Source organism: Rhipicephalus sanguineus, chromosome 11, assembly GCF_013339695.2.
Source record: "Rhipicephalus sanguineus isolate Rsan-2018 chromosome 11, BIME_Rsan_1.4, whole genome shotgun sequence".
In the NCBI taxonomy this organism is placed as follows: domain Eukaryota; kingdom Metazoa; phylum Arthropoda; class Arachnida; order Ixodida; family Ixodidae; genus Rhipicephalus; species Rhipicephalus sanguineus.
In genome coordinates, this window is record NC_051186.1 from 143,632,111 (window position 1) to 143,652,185 (window position 20,075).

A 20,075-nucleotide genomic window follows, 5' to 3' on the forward strand; every position below is an offset into this window, starting at 1 on the left:
ATGGAGCAGCATTGCCTTTTTGGAGCAGTTTGGAGCAATTGGAGCAGCGCTTCCATCAATGTGGAAGCGAGGCGGCACTGAGAGCTGCAATGTTGCAGCAGTATATATTGGGCCCTGCCACAATTCTCCGAACTCTACGCAAAACCACTGATCAAAGATACTACCACAGTTTTTCTTAATTTCGTGAAGGCAAGTCTCGGTGATGGCGAGATCCTCCTCTTGTACGAAAATACACAATGGATTGTGTCGTAGTTGAGTCGCACAGATTGAAGATTTTCTTCTTAATAGCAGTGACCAACTTTGCAGTCATCTTCTGATCTCAAGGAAATTTGTGCAATGTAACCTTATTGCGAATGCCGCCAATGCCGTGCAGAACTCGGCATAATGAGCCCGGTGCAAAACAGCGCATAGGCTGTAGCAAAGGCCGTAGACACACTACTAAACTTTGTCGGTTCATGGATTCAGCAATGTTTTAAACTGTACGAAGAAGACAGGATGAAAACGGGAACAGACATGCACACCAGGAACACATATGCACAAACAAGCACAGAGAGTGTGCGTATGTGTTCCTGTTTTTGTACTGTCTTCTTCGCACAGTTTAAAACCTTGCTTAACTTCGTATCGCAAGAATCTTGAAGTGAGTGAACAGGACGGTGTAGTGGTAAGCAATCCCTGCAAACCCCACTGCGGACGCTTCCCTTGGCAGAAGGTAAAGGCGCGAACCAATGCAGCGATCTTGCACATCCCTCCCGATAACGTCACTTCTCTACGTTTCTCTCTCTACTGTCCTCCTCTCCTATGCTCCAAGAGTGCGGAGGGCGTTTTCTCGGCCAAAGTTTGCCCGCTTGTAGCGCTGTTGTTTAATCAAATATCGCGAAAAAAATCAACGTAGGTATGTTACAAGAGGTAAAGATTCCGAATTACCAATAAATTTGGGAATTGAAAACTGCTTCAGTGTCCCTTTAATGGAACATAATGCTTAAGAGAGCATTTGCTGTGCACTCTGGCTATTTTTCAGGCTTGCGGACCCAACACTTTGCCTTCAATTGGAAGCTTTGTGCGATGAGTTCACACCATGCGTTCGCGGTAGTCCGGGCTCCTTCAGGTGCCTGCGAAGTGCATGCGAGGTTGTGCTTGTTCCCTTGGCAGTAAGCTTGAAGTGCTTCTCTGCAATGTATACCATTTCAGGGGTTTTTTATCATTGTTTTATAGCTGACTGACCCATTATACGCTTGCTGAGGGTTATATTAAACAGAGACAGCATTTAGCATGTCTGTTACAAGCAATGTTGTTGACCAAAATTCACTGACAACGTGTCTTTTACAACTGATTGTCTTCTATATCCAGTCTCTCTTGAAAGAGGTCAAATTAATGGGAGAGATGGTGTGGCTGCTCAAGTGGGTGAATAGCATCTGTTATACCCGCTTCGTTACATCCATGCCCCTTATAAAGGGGTTCAACTGTATAAGAATATCTGAAACGTCGGATGCTGAAACTCTTCAAAGTCTCATTTTTCCAACGTTTTGCTCAAATCACACATCCGAAACTGCAACAATTGCAATAAGACCCCCTTCCACATTGATCATCTGACAGGTTTGAACGAGCACTGTCACAAGTCAATCCGTTCGCAGCCATAGCAGATTTCAAGAGTCAGTGTTACCACAATGTCAAAACACTATGTGGTGAATTATACTGTGAATCCAAAGGGGCTACTGCCACAGCGTGGGTCAACACTAGCTTTGCATGGTGCGGAGCAGCCAATTCATGTTCGGAGAGGTGGCAAAGCAACGGGAGAGGTGTGCGTGGCTGGCGACACTGAAAAGCCTACAACACAGGTCCTATTGTACAAGCGTGCGGTGGCTGTTGGGGCGGTAGGTTGAGGTGCAGTAGCTTGTACTTATCGTTTTCTTCTTTTTTTGAAGTATTTCGCATTCCATTACTTTCTGGCACAGACACCAGCCAAACTTTATTGTTATAAGTGATAATGCAATGTGGGGGCATTGTAAGCGGGCCATTTCCCTTCAGAAAACATACGAAAGTTGACAGTGCACAAGCTTTTCAATGTTATAACCGATAGATTGCTAAAACCAGTATCATTAGAAGTTGGTTTTACTATACAGTATACCGTATTTACTCGCATAATTTGCGCACTTTTTTTCGCGAATTTGGAGCTCCGAAAAGGGGGTGCGCAAATTACGCGGAGATTTCGCGAGCACATCTGAAATAACGCACAATATATAGTCCTAACACGCGCGATATAATACAATGAAGAAGAAAATTAATTATAGTGCAAACGAACGGTTTTTAACAGAATTAGCACGTACTTTAACCAGCCAGATTCGGTCATGCACGGTCTAGTCAGAATCACTGGTTGAGAAGTCCGACTGAGAATCATCGCCGCGGCCGCTGTCACCGCTTTTCCAAAGCGCGTCGTCCTTGGTTCCGTCGAGTGCGTTGAGGCGTCTTCTTGAAGCTCTTCGCGACAATGCTGGGAGTAACGAGGTGCCACGGCACGGCGATACCGGTGGGCCTAAGCTCTCGCACATATTTGAAAAGGTACTCTTCAACGGCAGGAAACTTTCCATGCTTCGGTCCTCGGAACGGTCTCCTTCTCGGTCTTGTATTAAAAAGCGAACTCTTCTGCGGCACGGTTCCCGTTTCCGTAGGCAAATTCTATAACAGTTAGCTTGAATTTTGCCGAGTAGTTATTGTAGCCCAGCGCAAGAGAACAGTGAAAACGCAACTGGCTGATCGCGAAACCTAAACTGCCTAAACTTCCGAAATCAACGAAGGCTGCGTCGCAGCGCGGACGCAGAGGAGGAGGGTCAGCGCGGGAAAATGTTGGCGCGACTGGCCCTCGCACGCCTCCGATGCAGAAAGTAGTCCGTGTCGTGTCGCGTGCATGCATTCTCACGGCGGGAGAACGTTCAAATAGTTCCGACACCCGGTGAACAGATTTAGGTGTTCGGGTACGGTTGGTACGGTCTCGGCGGTTTCCTGAGAATAGAACGAAGTAATCAGAAGAAGGGACTTCGCACTCGCAGCCTGTCTTGTGTATGACTGCGCTCGCCTGCTCGGTGAGGGCCGCGGGACGCGGCCGTCCAAAGTTTCCCCGTGCGCGCGCGCCAGCGAGCTGGCTCGAGCGGGGCGGGGAGCGCAAAATATGCGAGTAAATATTTTTTTTTAGCAAAGCTGGTTAAATATTAGGGGTGCGCAAATTATGCGAGGGCGCAAATTATGCGGGTAAATACGGTAACCTCTTCACTACGGATCTGTTTACAACAGACATTCGGATACTACATACTAATTTGCAGCGCTATGCCGACCACCATATTTGTTCCATTGATTGAGCTTCATTTACAACGGATTCTGGTACAATGGACATACGGATATAATTGATTAAAATGTAAGGCCAGCAAGATGGTCAGGTCTCCTTTACAGCGGACTTTTCTACCACGGACATCCCAAATTCAATAACTTCCGACTTCAAACATCGCTTAGCATACTTTCGGGACGGGAACAGCACGCCGCGGATATCGACGTAACGGTTTAAGAACGAAGGCCACCGATTTCCGGTCTGTCAATGATCAGCTATAGACCTCAGACTGCCCAGGCAGCGCTGCGCAAAACACCGCCACCAGCGCCCTCATCGCAGCCCTGGCGCTAACTGGGTAGTACAAAGAGAGCCATCTGCAAGCGAATGTGCATAGGTCACAATAGAATCCCCCCTCTTTCGTTGGTGTCGAGGCGGGTTTCCTGAAAATCAAGGACCTTTAAAGCTTCTTCCGCCAATTCATGCTTCAGAAATGTAGGAAGCTCATCAAAGCAAACTGCGGGTGCAATGAAGCAGAAGTTTCAGTTACTTCAGCGCGCTGCAACTAGCAAGTAAAAGCGAGCATCGCACGACATCAAGTTCGAGGCAAGCCCTCCGACGTCCGTTCTGTAGCACCTAAACGTGTTAAATTTGGGTATATACGCGATGCCAAAGCGATTAGGTACAGTAATCTCTCGTTAACTCGAAGCCATCAAATCCGCGGAAAATTTCGACATAAGCGGTATTTCAAGTTAAGCAAAACGCCGAAAATGTTTGCCCAGGTCACTGTAAAAGAAAAGCCAGTGGTGCCAGGAAAAGCTCCACTGCACGAGACAGCTACCGTAGTAAAGGCACAAGAATTCAGAGGGAAAAAAAGAAATTTATTACCGAGGACCAAAAAACTGCGTGATGCTCGCCTGTTTCGCGTTCGCGTTCGGTCCGAGAAAGGCATTCTCCCGTTGCTCAACACATCGCATGAGCCGTTGGTCACCACCGCTGCATTCGACCTTGTCGCAGAGCAAGCGCAGCACATTACGTTTTCTGTCGTCGTAGGCACTTCTCGAGGCTCTTCCTCGTCTGCATGGTCATGTGCGTCATTCACGGCCATCTCAATGATATCGGTGTCCGACAGCATTCCGGTAACGGGGACGTCCGCCTCGTAGAGCGCATACTCCTCAAAGGCGATCTCGCCATCTTCAGTATCGCTCACGCAGCCAGTTGCCTTGCGCACTTCATTGCACAGCTCATCGCAGCCGCTGAAATCTGCACCAATGTCTTCTTCGATCGATTCCGAGACGCGAGAAAACCCTGCATGTGCGAAGGAGTTAGCAATCGCCAGCGGGCGTAGTTGGCGCCAGGCTTCGGCCATCAGAGTGACTGCACCCAGCAGATCGATTTCACACTTTTTCCCATTGTCGTATGACAGCAGAATTCGGTGCAGCAGGCTTTTCCTATAATACTTGCGGACCATCTCAATGACTGGAGAACGGACGTCATGTTTGCCGGCAGGAACTCCAGCGTAACAGCCGCCAAGTTGTCGATTTTTCCGTGACCGGGGCAGTTATCCACAACAAACAACACTTTCCGACCGTCCTTTGCCATCTTCCGGTCAAGCGCACGGACATGCTCTTCGAAAAGCGCTGCTGTCATCCAGGCCGTTTTATTTGCGCGGTAGGTCATATCCCTCGGGAGCCATGCATTTCGGAAACACCTGGAATTCAGCAACCTGCCAATGATGAGGAGGGACAGCTTTTCATAGCGGTAGCGTTGGCACCAAAAAAAAATGGTTATCCTGTCTTTTCATTGCTTAGCGCCTGAGCATGCTTCGCCTTTTGGTGTGTATGTGCGGTTAGGCAGCATCTTGTAAAAGAGAGCGGCTTCGTCGAGGTTAAAAATGTCCTTGTCCACGTACTCCTTTTGAAGCTCGGCGAGGCATAGATTGCGCCATGCGTCTGCAGTCTGTTCATCGACAATGCCGCTTTCGCCGTGGATAGGCTTCGATGACACGTTATTTCGCTTCTTAAACCGCTCGAACCAGCCATTGCTGCAGCTGAAGTCCACGTGACCCATCTGCAGTGCCAAAGTTTTTCCATCATCATTTGGGTTGTCAAGGGAAGAGTGGCTGCTCGAACGTTTATGGCGAACGATTGCTAGAATTCTTCGGAGCTGTAACCTGGAACACTGTGCCTCTGGAAATAAAAACTACGCGTAACTTCAACCTTTCTTGCAAACGCTTTTTCTTTTCTAATGAATTGTAATCACCTTCCGTACGTAGATTGTACATCACTGAAACTTCCATATGTATAAAACCAATCATTTTTCATGACCAATCATGTGCGTTGCTAACTTTTATGTATTTTCTCTATTGGACCAGCTACTAGCCACGTAGGCTATTGGTCCAAATATTATGTACGCATTTTTTGTATACATGTCTTAATAAACTCATTTTGATTTGATTTGATTTGATTTGAGCCACAACAGAAGTGCTGCTTCGACGTCCGGGAATTTGGACGCTCGAATGCGCTTCCGCTTGCTCGAGAAGCTTTGCTCGAAGCCTTCCAACACCTTTTGTTTGTTCTTAAGCCCTGTCGAGAGGGTTGACAAAGGGATGCCGAATTCTTTGGCGATGCACGATTTGCTTCAACCTGCTTTTTCGACTTCTTTGATTAGCGCGACTTTTCTCTCCAATGTCAGAGATTTGCACTGCTTTGGGCGGAACATCTTGGTCGATATTCAGAAGCGTCCGTTACACAGACCACTCACTACTCAGCAAAACTGAACTCAAGATGTGTCGTACGCAGATCCCCGCGAGGAAAACAAAGAATATCAGCTCACACATACAAGGGCTAGGTTGCATACTGACGGGCTCACGCTGCACACGCCGCCCATCGCACATAAGTCGCGCGCAGGTGCGCACACGTGATCACCCCCACAGTTGCTTGACAAGGCTGATAGGAAACGGCTGTGTCCACGGGAATTTCAAATTCGCCCTTCACGACCGCATTCGGCACGTATAGTAAGAGCTAAGCATTCACACGGAGCCCTCGTTTCCTGTCGGGAGTAGACTTTGCCTTCTGCCCTCCCGGTCAAGATTTCGAGATATCTGCTGTTCCCTCCGGAAAACGTTTCGAGATAAGAGGGGGCAAATACATAGCATCTATGGGAGGTTAATGCACGGCGAAAAAAAGTTTCGACTTAACCGAGATTTCGAGATATGCGAGTTGGAGTTAATGAGGGTTTACTGTGTATACACGACCAACTTACTTAGCTATGTATCTTACGATCAGTGGTACAAAGCTCGCTTTATCGGGATGAATGGCCCGGCAATTTTTGCCTTTTCAGTTGCATTCGTCCTTAATTCATCTCTCTCTTCCTGTGCATTGAACTGTTTTATTGCGCATCCTCAAATGGTCTCTTGATTGTTTTCTTCCGTTTGTATATACTGCAAATGGCGATATGTGTGTGTCCACTTTCGCAGGGTACAACCAAAGGCAAAAGCGTGGCCTCCGAGATAGCTACGGCAATCGCGAAGGCCACGGGCAAAACGAACCTGATGGTGGTCACGACCAGCATTTTGAGATTACTTGTATGACGCACATGTTAGCTAGTTATAACCGGAACTCTGAGCCTTCAAAACGTACGTCCGCGATGCTGTGCGGTGACGACCAACTCAGATTATAGGATGTCGCGGTGTGCGTAGTCTGCCTCTAGCTGCTCACTCCGTGTTACACGGCACGCACCACAGTCAGAGCCTCTTCTGAGCTTCATAGTCAAGGTTACCAGGGTTCTCCATCAGGGCTACGCAAAACAACAGCAGAACCACATTATCGCACTTTTTCATGCGACCGGCTGTGGAGAACACGGGTACTTTGCTTACCCAACACGCTCGCAACGGTCCATATCCAGCGCTCTCGCCTTCTTCTTTGTATGACAACTATGGAAATCGGTAAAACTGAACATTGTTATTCAGTCCTTTACGTCCGTGGCAATTCACAACAGAACAGTAGCATCGATTGCGGCGTTTCTTCATAGCATGCAGAGCGGTCTCGTCTGCTGTTTTTGCCATCGTTCGGGCGAGTGATCCAGCATGGCGGTTCAGTGGCGCGTCCAACTAGCGGAGAGAAATTCACAGCTCTCTTTCTGAGTGCTAAATGCACAAACACATGTAATATTAAGCTCAATCATTGTTTCGTACTCGCTAGTTGCACCTGGTCCCACAGCAAACTGTGTGAGGGAGTCGGTCTTTGTACTACCCAATACTTCTCCGACAGGTGGCGCCATGCGTCTTGGAAACTCCAGAGTCTGACATCTATGCCTAGCTGTAGCGACAAAAGATTGGTGCACAGCGTGCTTGGTGTTGCGTTTTGGGATGCTGACGCACGAAATCGCTAGCCACTGCCACCGCTTCTCCGAGCGATCACTGCACGGCGAGCTTGGCTGAAGGGTCCGCTGCCAATGCGCAAAAAGCCCATCCGCGGAGCCAGCAGACAATGTGATTCATTGCTTGCAACGAAGGACACTGCGGCTTCTTCGCTTTTGCATGTCCGGTACAGCAATGTTCTTGCCCGCAAAGTTCGGATTCGTCTTGTACATCGGCACCGTGAGCGGAGTTAGGCCTAGCCACGACATCAAGTAGAAAGCTCGATTGCGATGTGCGTGGCCGCGGTGCTCGATGTTTCAAAGTACGTCGTGCTTGATAGCGAGTGCAAAGAGTTGTCCCACGGGGGTCTTCATCATAAACTCCGAAGTGCTGATAAGCAAAGCCTCTAACAACGGGTCCAATGAGTCAACGCTATTACGGTCACAGGCCTGCAATGTTCTACGCACATCTACACACGTCTGTGATGTTCGCAACGAGTGCGGCACACCATCGTAATCTGATGATTGAACTTTCGCTTGCAGCTGCCAAACTAGAGCGTAATTATATTCTAAATTATTGTCGACCCACGAACACAGAACGAGTGCGAGCATGTCACTAAGTAGCGCAATTTTCGACAGCCGTGACCTCGCGATGAACAAGCATCAGACGACGCTCCCAAAGCGAGCATCGGACCAATGGCGAGGCGTGCTGGTAGGTGCTGGAGCAACACGGCAGAAGCAGCCAATCGGAGGCCTCGAACTGACTTCAAACATGTGTTTTTTGTGTGCTTGTTACTGAATAGAGGAGCTAGCTGAAATGGAGAACTTAAACAAGGAGAAATGCCCTTTACGACGAGCCCAAAATAGCCTGGTTGCCGAGCTATAATTTTGAAAAACACTGTTTTTTTTTTTTTTGCTATTTCCACAATTTTCGCCAGGTCGACAGGCGCAAAAAATTTTTTACAGTACTTCTACGTAGTTTTCTATGAAGTTATTTTGGAATCGGATAGAAAAAGAGCTACAGAAACTGAAAACGCGATTTTCCAAAAACCACACTTTCTTTTTGGTCCACCGTTAATAATACTAAATCCGTTCATTGACCATGTTGAATGAGGTTTTAGTGTAGCATAGTGCTGCTTAACATGTAGATATTTGCGACTCTGGCAAATTATGTTATAAGCAACCTGCAATGCATATGAAAAATTTTCTTATATTGAAATTGGTTATATAATGGTTTGAAGCGTACTCCATCCCAAAGTGTGTGTGGGGCTCACCTGTGGAGGGAGTCGCGTAGGCGCTGTCGGTCGTGTGCATGTGGCCCCGCTAGGTGTCGCTTGCGAGGCACACCAACAGGGCCTGATGCCGGACGAGGTGCACCTTGGTGGAGGAATGCGTAGTGATACTCTCGCAACAGCTGGTGCAGGGAGTGCTCCAGCACATGTTTGTGGTCCAACCGTGAGGGTGGCAGGGCAGGCTGACGGTCCTGCATCCATTTCCATCATTCATCATTGTCCATCATTACAAAAAGACAGTCTGACATTTCAACAAGTGGCATGCACAACAATCGTGGTAAGCAATTTCTTTACATACTAATGACTTTTCACGACATAGATGGTCACAACTGAAGCTAGTAAACTAGCTAACACAGAGACCAAATTGAAAATGCATGTCACTGATGACAGACCAAAACAGTCAGCCTTCCTGTTTGAACGGTCCTATATATATATATATATATATATATATATATATATATGAACCTCATTACAGTAGAATCTCATTAATTCGGCCCCCATTAATTCGGAAATTTGCATAATTCGTCATTCCCACACCCTCCCATCAAAAATGTTCATAGCCCTATGGCAACAAGCATTCGCTAATTCGACGCAAAATTGCACACGCACTGGTTAATTTGGACTGGCGGCAAGCCAAAGACGGTGAAACTGAAACTGTCTCAGAGGCCATAATATTTATCGCATTGCATTTTCTTTGCCACACATGTGCAAACTTATGGTCTCCGAGATGGGCTCCGGCAGCAACGGCATAGCAACGGTGCGCTGTCGATGCCGATCGTGGAGGCCAAGGAAAATCGCATTTGTTTTCGAAAACTTACGAAAGGGGAGGCAAGGTGGCGTTTTGGAGCACGCATCATCATCATCATCATCATCCTGTCTTCGGCGGAGAACGGATAACAAAGAAACAAGGCCTCAGACGGATAGTGTGCGGACCTGCAGGCGTCGGTTGTGCTTTTTTTCCCCCTCTTCGGTGCGTTGTGACATATCGGCGTATCGCCAGTGTCGATAACAAAGAAACAAGGCCTCCGACGATATGGTGTTCCTTGGCCTGCTTTCCTCCGAAGTGGAGCTTGCAGATTACGTTACAATTGATGACAGCGTTGTCGTCGCCGGTCACTTGAACGATGACGAGATCATCAGGGCTGCCCTCAGTAAGACGGATGAGGCGTCCAACAAAGACCCGTGCGATGAACTACGCCCGGTGCGTCGTACCGCAAAAGAAGCCGCAGGCACTCTCGTTGTTCTAGAGGAGTTTTGTTACCATGTCCCAGGCAATACTTTTGCGCTACAGGGTTTGTCACATGCCCGCAAACTAGACCTTGCTGCCCAGCTGTCCACAAAAAAACAAACAAGCATCACGGACTACTTCTCAAAATAAAGATATGCGACAAAGGAATTGAAAAGGTGCGTTTTTGTTATGCATTCGTTAATTCGACATTCGGATAATTCGGACATTTTTTTCACTCCCTTGACATCCGAATTAACGAGGTTTTACTGTACAACGAAACGGCATATTCCAACGAAGCAAATGTTCATGAGCACATATACCTTGCAGAGGAAAGAAGACAACGAAGAGGCGAATGTTGCCAAGCTGTCAGTCAGTCATACTGATTGCTGCTTCAACATACATATACATATAATATATAGTACATATAGTGCATGCAGTAATATGCACACTTCCATTTTCCCTGTGTATTCCGGTTCACCGAATAACGATGTAAAGGCTGTTTTACACTTAGGGGAAAACTCGGAGCGCATGGCATAGTGACACAGTGAGCATTGCAGTCGCACGCCGCCAGCAGCTCACACATGCGCAGACGCTCAAGGCACGTAGTGTTGAACCGCGTCATCAGCTACAGCGGCGCATGCTGGCCACCTCGTCGGGCAGTGCGCAGATTTCACCATTACTGCGGGAACTGAGCCGATATTCTGTGCTAAACGTTGTGCGATGCCAAGCTCTCAGCCTTCATTGACAATAATGGGGTACTAGAAACTTTATTTGACAGCATATTTTGTTTGCTCTTTCGAAACGCCGCGGTACTGAGTAAGCGCACGTATATTTCTTCACAGTGTACTACCGCAACACCGCTTCGACAATAAAGAGACACCAAAATGAGAGCGCACATCAGTATAACACAAAAGTGAAATGTGTCTTCAGAGAAGTAGTGCTTATTGTGTAGTGATATACGAGAGCTTGTACAATGTCTATTATTGTTTGGCAGCTATAGCACCGTCTGACGTGGATGCACCCACGTTGACGCCTAGTGGCACATCTCCATCGAGATGACTAACACCCATTATCATGATTTAACCGTTGTAGTAGCTGAAGTTTTTGACATATACCTGGACACAGAGTATCGTGAATACCGTGCAAAGATAGCACCAACAAGCACATAATAAACACTGGTACTCGATATTCACTTCTTCAAAGCGTAGTCAATTAAGAAGAGAAACAGCACGGCATGCGCTACCCAATAGGTTAACCTATGCCTGTGCTCATGCGTACACTACCACACTATGCTTCAGCAACGTGGGAGACAAAGCTTCGTAGCTTGAGCCGCGAATGCACACAGGCAATCCACATCCCTCTGACCTCAGTCTCGCTCCACCAAGGCATAACATTCACCCTTTGACACCGCTGCCTTTCTGCAGCCCTTTCTGCAGCAGTTTTATTAGTCGGTGCTAGCATGCTCAAAGCAGTCGGCGGCAAAACACCGTTCGTGCATGTGGAAGCTGCACTACTCCGACAACGAGCCCTCACATGCTAACACAAAGCGAAAGGCAAAGAATATAGCTGCCTCTAGGGAGACTCCCCAATGCTAGCGTGGCCAGTGTTTTTCGCTGGTATCAAGATGTTTTAACCATGATCTCCGAGATTGCACGCCTGCACAATCTCGGAGGCCATGCTTTAACTGCGTCGTTGCCAAATCATTCACTATCAGCACCAGTAAGTGTCATGCTGCATTATTTCATTTCACCGCTCACAGACGGCCACACCACCATGTCAACAGAGAGCACCGTGCAAGAGAGAATGTGTGAGATGTAAGGCGTGTTCATGAAGTGACGTGCATCTGCCATGGTAGGTTAGTCGGTAGAGCACCGGGTGTTCATCGTCATGGGCCAAGAAGTCATAGGTTCGGTTCTATGCGGGGGAACTTTTTCTGACAGTTTTTTCTAGAGCTGTGCGAATAGCAAAATTTTGGGCGCGAAGCGAATTCGAATATTGAAGTGCGAGTGCGAATCGAATCAAATATTTTTCTAATATTTCTCGAATATTTCTACAATATTTTTAGAATACTTCGAAGCGAAATTGCAGGAAAAAAAGTTAGAGAGGATTCCTAAGCATATTTTTATGATACAGCAACATGAAAGTGTTTCTTTTCGCTAGGTTGATGAAGCACTGTCGGGGTGGTGTTTCGTAGTTGTCTTATCAAGAATGAGGCAATGTAGAGGCCGAATCCTATTTATGTACATGATTTGGTGCCACCAAAGTGTTGCCGACAACACTTTACACGTGATAAGCAAAGATGCCGTTTCCTCAGCCTCTCCCCCTCTTTCAACTTCTGTGGAAGCCCAAGTGATGTGGCGGACAAGGGTGTGCTCCCTTTAAGTCCAGAGTTCCAAATCTGCCTCGTAGACGTCGATATATAAGAACATCTGAAATTTTGGATGCTAAAAAGCTTCGGGTTCCGATTTTTCGGACTTCCTGCCCAAATTTCAGGTCCAAAACAGCATTAATTGAGCCCCCACCTCTGCAACATCTTTCATCTCCATGTTGGAACCAGCGTTTTCTTGAGTTAATACATTTGCGACCGTAGCAGAGCTTGAAAGGCAGCTTTGCCGCAATACCAGGGTGTGATGAGGTGAAGCATATTGAAAATCTGGGGACCACTTCCAATTTGACGTTGACTGTGTCTTAGCAAAGTTTGACCGTAACGGAGCTTAAAAGGCAGCTTTTCCGCAATACCGGGGTGTGATAGGGTGAAGCATATCGAAAATCAAGGAACCACTTCCAATCGGACGTTGACTCTCTCTTGGCTAAGTTCGACCGTAACGGAGCTTGAAAGGCAGCTTTGTCGCAATACGAGAGTGTAATGAGGTGACGCATATTGAAAATCTAGGGACCACTTCCACTCGAACGTTGACTGTCTCTTGGCAAAATTCAACCGTAACGGAGCTTGAAAGGCAGCTTTGCCGCAATACCGGGGTGTGATGGGGTGAAGCATATATAAAATTTAGGGACCACTTCCATTCGGACGTTGACTGTGTCTTGGCTAAGTTCGACCGTAACGGAGCTTGAAAGGCAGCTTTGCGGCAATACGAGTGTGTAATGAGGTGAAGCATATTGAAAATCTGAAGTGGTCACTTTCAATCGGACGTTGACTGTATTTGTTTTTGGGAAGTTCGAATAGTTCGAGTAGTAAAATTCCAGTGCGAATCGAATCGAATAGCAAACACTATTCGAAAAATATTCGAGATTTCGAATATTCGCACACCCCTACTTTTTTCCTTTCTCATCCATTAGCATCCATTTTATCAACGTCATATCCATGACGAAAATACATCGCTGAAGTCTTGACGGACCCCGGCATAAAACACTTTCATGTTAATAAAGTTTGGTTGGAGTTTTCTCTTTACCTTTAAATTCTGTTTCCCCACACCAGGCAGATATCTGCTGAATGTTTCCCTAGGATTTTGTTCAAATTACGAGAAGTTCTCATAAATATGACTGGGGGCAACATACCAACATTCAGATATACGTACCTGCCAACCTGGGGACCTTGAAGTTCAGAAGACTCATAAAGCGGGGCATTTTAGATGTCAGTGATCACACTGGTACTCATTACTATACAGCGTGTGCACGTGTGTGTAATTAAGGGATGAAATGTGCTGTGTCTTGTGACAGCTGGTAGCCATTTCCCAATCTTAGTACGCTTTTTCGCATGACACCATTGTACTGTGGCAAACATGACTTAAAGGGGTACTGACACCTTTTTTCGAAGGCAAGCTTACTCTGCCATACAAATCTCGTGCATGCGGAGACAGCTTTGAGTAAGTGTGAAGCTCAGAAAATTCTGATAAGACATTCTATTTTGATATTAAAGTCAATTTTTCCATGAGCACCTACCAACATCGACACTAGCTTGAAGTCAGGCTACAGTACCAATTCTAGTGACTTCACGCAGCTGTCTGGCTAGTTGTGATGATGTTAGGTACCAAAACTTCCAAGATGGCCACTTGTGCGGCATCAAAACTTCCAAAATGGCCGCTTGTGCGTCACCAACGGAGCCACGGTGCGGAGCAGCCGTGGAAACGTCACTGTATATTGTGCGAGCACATGACAAGAAGCTCATACCATTGTAGCGTACTCGCCCCACGGAGGAGCGAAAAGAAGACACCTACACTCCTCGAAGTTTGGGACAAGAACTAGTTCATTTTCCAAGAAAAACAGGCTTCGAAAGCGACAACACAAAGGGGCGTGGCTGCATATCTCCTGCGGCACGCCGGAGATAACGTGAGGCATGTTGGCTGCGTATACGCTGTGCGCCTCTGCATACAAATTGGTATGCGCACACAAATAAAAATTATCGCGGTCACTGGCATCAACGCCCTTAGACTTCGGAGCCTGTGAAAAAAAAAAAAACGAGCAAATGTTAGCAAAAACGCATTAGTCCATGAGGTGAGCCGGTTTCACGTGGTGAAGAGAAACGACGTCCTCTCTGTTGCGAACACGAATGGTCACAGTTTTGTGCGACCGTGACAGCACACGGAAGGGCCCGTCGCACGCAGGAGTCAATGGCGCTTTCACTGTGTCCCGTCACACAAACACATGGGTTGCCGCATTCATGTCTGGGAAGGAAAACACTCTTTGGTTGCGGCTGACGCGTGGCGCGTTGGGTTGCAGGTGCTCCAACCAGGAATGTAGCCTTTCCATATGTTCTGAAGGTGTCGGCGTAGGGCTTGGTTTCTCACCAAAGAATTCTCCCGGTAGTCGGATGGTAGAGCCGTACAGCATTTCTGCTGCCCTGAATCCGAGGTATTCCTTCATCGCGGTACGCAGGCCCAGAAGAACGAGAGGGAGCCTCTCCACCCAGTGCTCTCTATTCAATTTGGCCGTTTGAGAAGCCTTCAGTAGACGGTGTAGACGCTGCACCATTCCATTGATCGCTGGGTGGTAAGCCGTGGTGTACTGGAACCGTGTTCCCAGAAGTCTTGCCAGCGCAGAGAATAGGTTGCTCTGGAATCGTCATCCACGGTCAGTTGTTATGCGCAATGGGCAGCCATAGCGTGAAACCCATGTGGCCACAAACGCCTGTGCGACGGTCCCGGCTGCAATGTCCAGAATCGGCGTCACCTCAGGCCACCGTGAGTATCGGTCGACACATGTGAGCAGGTATCTGTAACCCTGGGAAGGCGGAAGAGGTCCTACTAAGTCCAAGTGCACGTAGATGAAACGACACTCTGGTGGCTGAAATGCTTGGAGTGCTGTGCGCGTGTGCCGAGTCACCTTGACTGCTTGACATGTTCGGCACGTCTTCGCCCAGCGTCGAATGTCGGCGTTAATGCCTGGTGACACAAAGCGGTCGGTGACGAGCCTATGCGTCACGCGGATTCCTGGGTGGCTGAGGTCGCGAAGGCTGTCAAACACTGCACGCCGAAACTGGACAGCGACGAAGGGTCTTGGAGATTTCTGCGATGTGTCGCATGTGACCATAGTCGTTGTGTATGGTAGTGGGATCTCTTCGAGCACCAGTGACAGTGGATTCTGCTGCATCTCGGTTAGCTCTGGGTCTTTCCGCGGGGCGGCGGCTAATGTCTTAAAGTCAACGGACGCTGAAACAGTGTCGATGCGGGAGAGTGCGTCGGCTGCTTGATTTTCGATCCCCGCTATGTAGCGGATGTCCGTGGAAAATTCGGAAATGAAACAAAGTTGGCGCAGTTCTCTTTCCGAATATGAGGAACTGTTGTTCTTGAACGCATATGTCAGCGGCTTGTGGTCCGTTAAAATGTGGAAAGTGCGACCTTCTAGGAAGAAACGGAAATGCTTTACGGAGCAATAAATGGCCAGCATCTCTCTTCCAAAGGTGCTGTAGCGCACTTCCGCCGGTTTCAGCCGTTTCGAAAAGAAACCTATCGGTTTCCAGTCCTTGCCGTCGTACTGTTGCAACACTGCTCCCACTGCTGTCGTTGAAGCGTCAACCATGAGTCGTGCTGGCAAGTCGGAAAGCGGGTGCATCAGAAGTGTTGCGGAGGCAAGCTGAGTTTTGGTGTCCTGGAAGGCTTTTTCGTGCTCCGCTGACCAGTGAAACTCCGGCGTTTTCTTGGCATCCCCGCGCAGCAAGTCAGTTAGCGGCTGTAGAATGTGTGCACAGGATGGGATGAAGCGCCTATGGAAGTTGATCAGCCCGAGAAACTCGCGCAACTTGCGGAAAGAGGTAGGTGTAGGAAATTCTCTAACTGCTTGTACCCATGATTCGAGTGGCAAGATGCCTTGCGGGGTGATTCGATGGCCTAGGAAATCTAGTGCTTCAACACCAAAAATGCACTTTTGGGGCTCCAAAACCAGACCGTGCTCGTCAAGACGCTTGAAGAGGAGCCGCAGGTGATTTTCGTGCTCTTCCGGTGTTTTGCTGGCGACCAAAATGTCGTCTCAGTAGACGAAGACAAAGAGCCGTCCGCGGGTGACCTCATTCATAAAACGCTGGAACGTTTGTGTCGCATTCTTCAGTCCGTACGGCATACGAACAAATTCAAAGAGGCCAAAAGGCGTTGTCAAAGCCGTCTTTGGGATGTCGCTTGGTTCTACTGGAATCTGGTGATAAGCGGCCATCAGGTCCAGCTTAGTGAAGATGGTCATTCCCACGAGGTGAGCGCTGAAATCATGGATGTGAGGAAGAGGATATTGGTCTGCCGTCGTCACAGCACTGAGTGCCCTATAATCACCACAAAGCCACCAGTCACCAGGCTCTTGTTTTGGCACCATGTGCAGCACGAAAGACCAGTTGCTGGAAGAAGGTCGAATAACGCCGAGCTGGAGCATGTGGTCGAACCCACGGCGGGCGACTTCGTGTCTTTGACCCACAAGTCTCCTAGGTCTAGCGGTGACGGGCGGTCCGGTGGTGACAATGTGATGCGTCACCTTGTGTTTGATTGGCAGTTCGGTGTTCCGAGGTTTGGTGATTTCAGGGAATTCAGCCAGAATCTTTTCAAAGTTTGACTCTGGGTTGAAAGTGCAAATGCCGCATGAGGACAGGTCAGACTTCAGTCCGACAACAGCGAGCGAAGTGACGTTATCCTTGAGACGACGATCGCGAACGCTAACGTCAAGATTGAAGTGGCTCAGACAGTGCGCTCCCAGGATGGCCATTCTGACGTCAGCCACAACGAAGAGCCATCGGTATGTGCGCCTGAGTCCGATGTCTATCGTCATTGACTGAACTCCATATGATGCAATAGCAGTATTATTGACTGCAATTAGGCTGGAAATGGACTTGCCGCCTCGGCGATGTTGAGCTGTTGCTGGTAGGATAGATAGCTCAGCTCCGGTATCGACAAGGAGGCGAGTGCCAGTGATGCGGTCGACAACGAAGAAGAGGCGGCTTGAGCGATGGCCCGTGTCGCATTCCGCCGTTCGCGACTGGCCGGCGCATTTCCCGTCCACGAGCATGGTTGGGTGCAGGGAGTGGCTTGCTCTCTGAAACGGCGGTAGTACCAGCAGACGCTCTGCTCTGCCTCGCTTGAGTGGCCGCGGTGCTGCGGGCTTCGAGTATTGGACGGCGAACGATGCCTAACCGATCTGCATGTTCGGACCTTCCCGCTGCAGCGATAGACATTTTTGATGGCTCAGTGCAGTCGGTGATGCGGTCGGCGAGTTGAGCCAGACGCTCGAGAGTCACGTCGTCCGAGCCAGCGAGTATCATTCGTGTTGACTGTGGCAGTTTCTGCAAAAACAACTCTTTCTTTCTTTCTTTATTAGTTTATTTAGAACAACAGTGAATTGTCCAAGGGGACACGGCTAAAGGCAAACATTGCCTGACTGGGCCGTGCCACCCATACAGCAGCAGCAGAAGCAGAAAGACGACATTTTGGAACATAAAAGCATACATAAAAATCAATCATTACACTTGTTTACACAGATAAAATGCACAATTCGTCAAAATCAAAGGCAATAATCGAAAAGAAGAAAAACATCAATGTTATCAGTTTGACAGGTACTCAGCACTAAAAGGTAGAAACACAAATATAACAGATGATGCACGTGTAACTCTCGCGCAAAAAATGATCGGCAACCAAGAACAACCTGATGGGGCTCATGAGCCACATGCGAAAAAAAAAAAGAAAAAAAGGAAAAACAAACAAAAAAAACTATACACTGATGCAGAATCATAGTGCTCACAGAATAACTTTGGTTTCAGTCCTCTGAGAATATTAATTCTCTTATCGTTTTTTGAAATGCTTGCTTAGTAATTCCAGAATTTAGGAGATCTGTGGTTAAGGCATATTCGTTGAGGAGGTTAGGAATTCGCACCGCAAGCTTTTGTTCACCGTAATTTGTTCTACTACGTGGTATAAATATAAAACTATTTCTGAAAGTATAGCCTGTCGTTTTTACAGAGTACTTACTCTGGAAGGTATGTTTATCGCTCTGAAATTGCCGCATAATCTCAAGAAATAGCTTATATGTATGGAGCTTGGACACTGTAAATATTTTATATTTGCAATAGTACGTTTCGGTGCTGACCATATGTCCTAACTAGGGTAGCTGTTTGGGCTTGTTGATTTGGCATGACACAGGTTGAAAGCGCAAAAGACGAAGACAGAGAAGAGGCTTGACACACACGAGCGCTGACTTACAACAGTATTTTATTTGGGGGTATATAGCATCTGTGCTATATATCTGTGCATCTGTGCTATATATGTGGTTGCCTGGTTCCGAATAAAATACTGTTGTAAGTCAGCGCTCGTGTGTGTCAAGCCTCTTCTCTGTCTTCGTCTTTTGCGCTTTCAACCTGTGTCATATGTCCTAAGTTTTCAATTGCACGCAGTGCGCGGTTTTGAAGTGTTTGAAGTGATCCTAAATTATACTGAGTAGTGGTCGACCAAACTAGAAGACAGTACGTTAAACGGGAATGTACTAATGTGTTATAAATATGGTGTTTCACGCTTGTTCGTAGCAAATATCGCAACCTGTTTAGGGCACCTACAGCGCGGGCAATACTAGTTTTGAGAGAATCAATATGTGGTGACCAGGACATATTCTCATGGAATATAACTCCCAGGAATTTGGCTGTGCTTGACTGTTCAATATTTATTTTTTGAAATTGTAACTGAGGTTGAGAAGGCGTGTTCATTCCTTTTGATTTAAAGATCAAGTATTTTGTTTTGCTTACATTTAATTGAAGTTTATTTGCATTAAGCCACACATTTAATCTTTGTAGCCATGTGTTGGCTTGTTCAAAAATATTGAGCAATTCCCTTCCTGAGAAGAACACGTTGGTGTCATCAGCATATAGTATAATGTTAGAGTAGCCCTGTACCTGAACAATATCGTTGATGTACAACAAAAATAGAACAGGTCCTAAAACTGAGCCTTGGGGTACGCCGTATTTAATAGACTGAATTTCAGAAGTGACACCATTTATCATAGTGTACTGTGTTCTTGACGTTAGATAACTTTTTATTAAAGATAATGCGACGCCACGAATACCATAGTGAGGCAGTTTTTTGAAGAGAACGTTACGTTGCACGCAATCGAAGCCTTTCTAAAATCAAGAAATATACCAAGGGTTAGCATTCGGTTTTCAATGTTGTCAAGAATTTGTTCTTTTATTTCAAGCAAAACTGTTTCTGAAGATTTATTTTTGCAGAAACCATATTGCTCTTGTGCAATTATTTTGTTTGTGTTTAAAAAGCCCCCCAATCGTTTGTTTATAACGTGTTCGGCAATTTTCACGAAAACAGATAGTACGGAGATTGGCCTATAGTTATTCATATCGTTAACTGGGCCACCTTTATGAATAACGGTCACTCGGGCCAGCTTCATTTTATCCGGAAACACGCCAGTCGAAAGAATTAAATTACAGATATGTGCAACAGGTATGCTTATATAT

At 47.2% G+C, this 20,075-nt stretch overlaps 1 protein-coding gene across 2 annotated transcripts in view; it reads right to left on the reverse strand.

The window, feature by feature from the left end:
* The window catches only part of LOC119375576 (mediator of RNA polymerase II transcription subunit 17), a 212,086-nt gene that overhangs the window by 39,612 nt on the left and 152,399 nt on the right, over positions 1-20,075 (reverse strand). For both annotated transcript variants that reach the window (XM_037645791.2, XM_049420479.1), the window contains exon 8: positions 8,947-9,155. In XM_037645791.2, the coding sequence (XP_037501719.1) occupies positions 8,947-9,155 (209 nt within the window). The remainder of the gene's footprint in view (positions 1-8,946; positions 9,156-20,075) is intronic.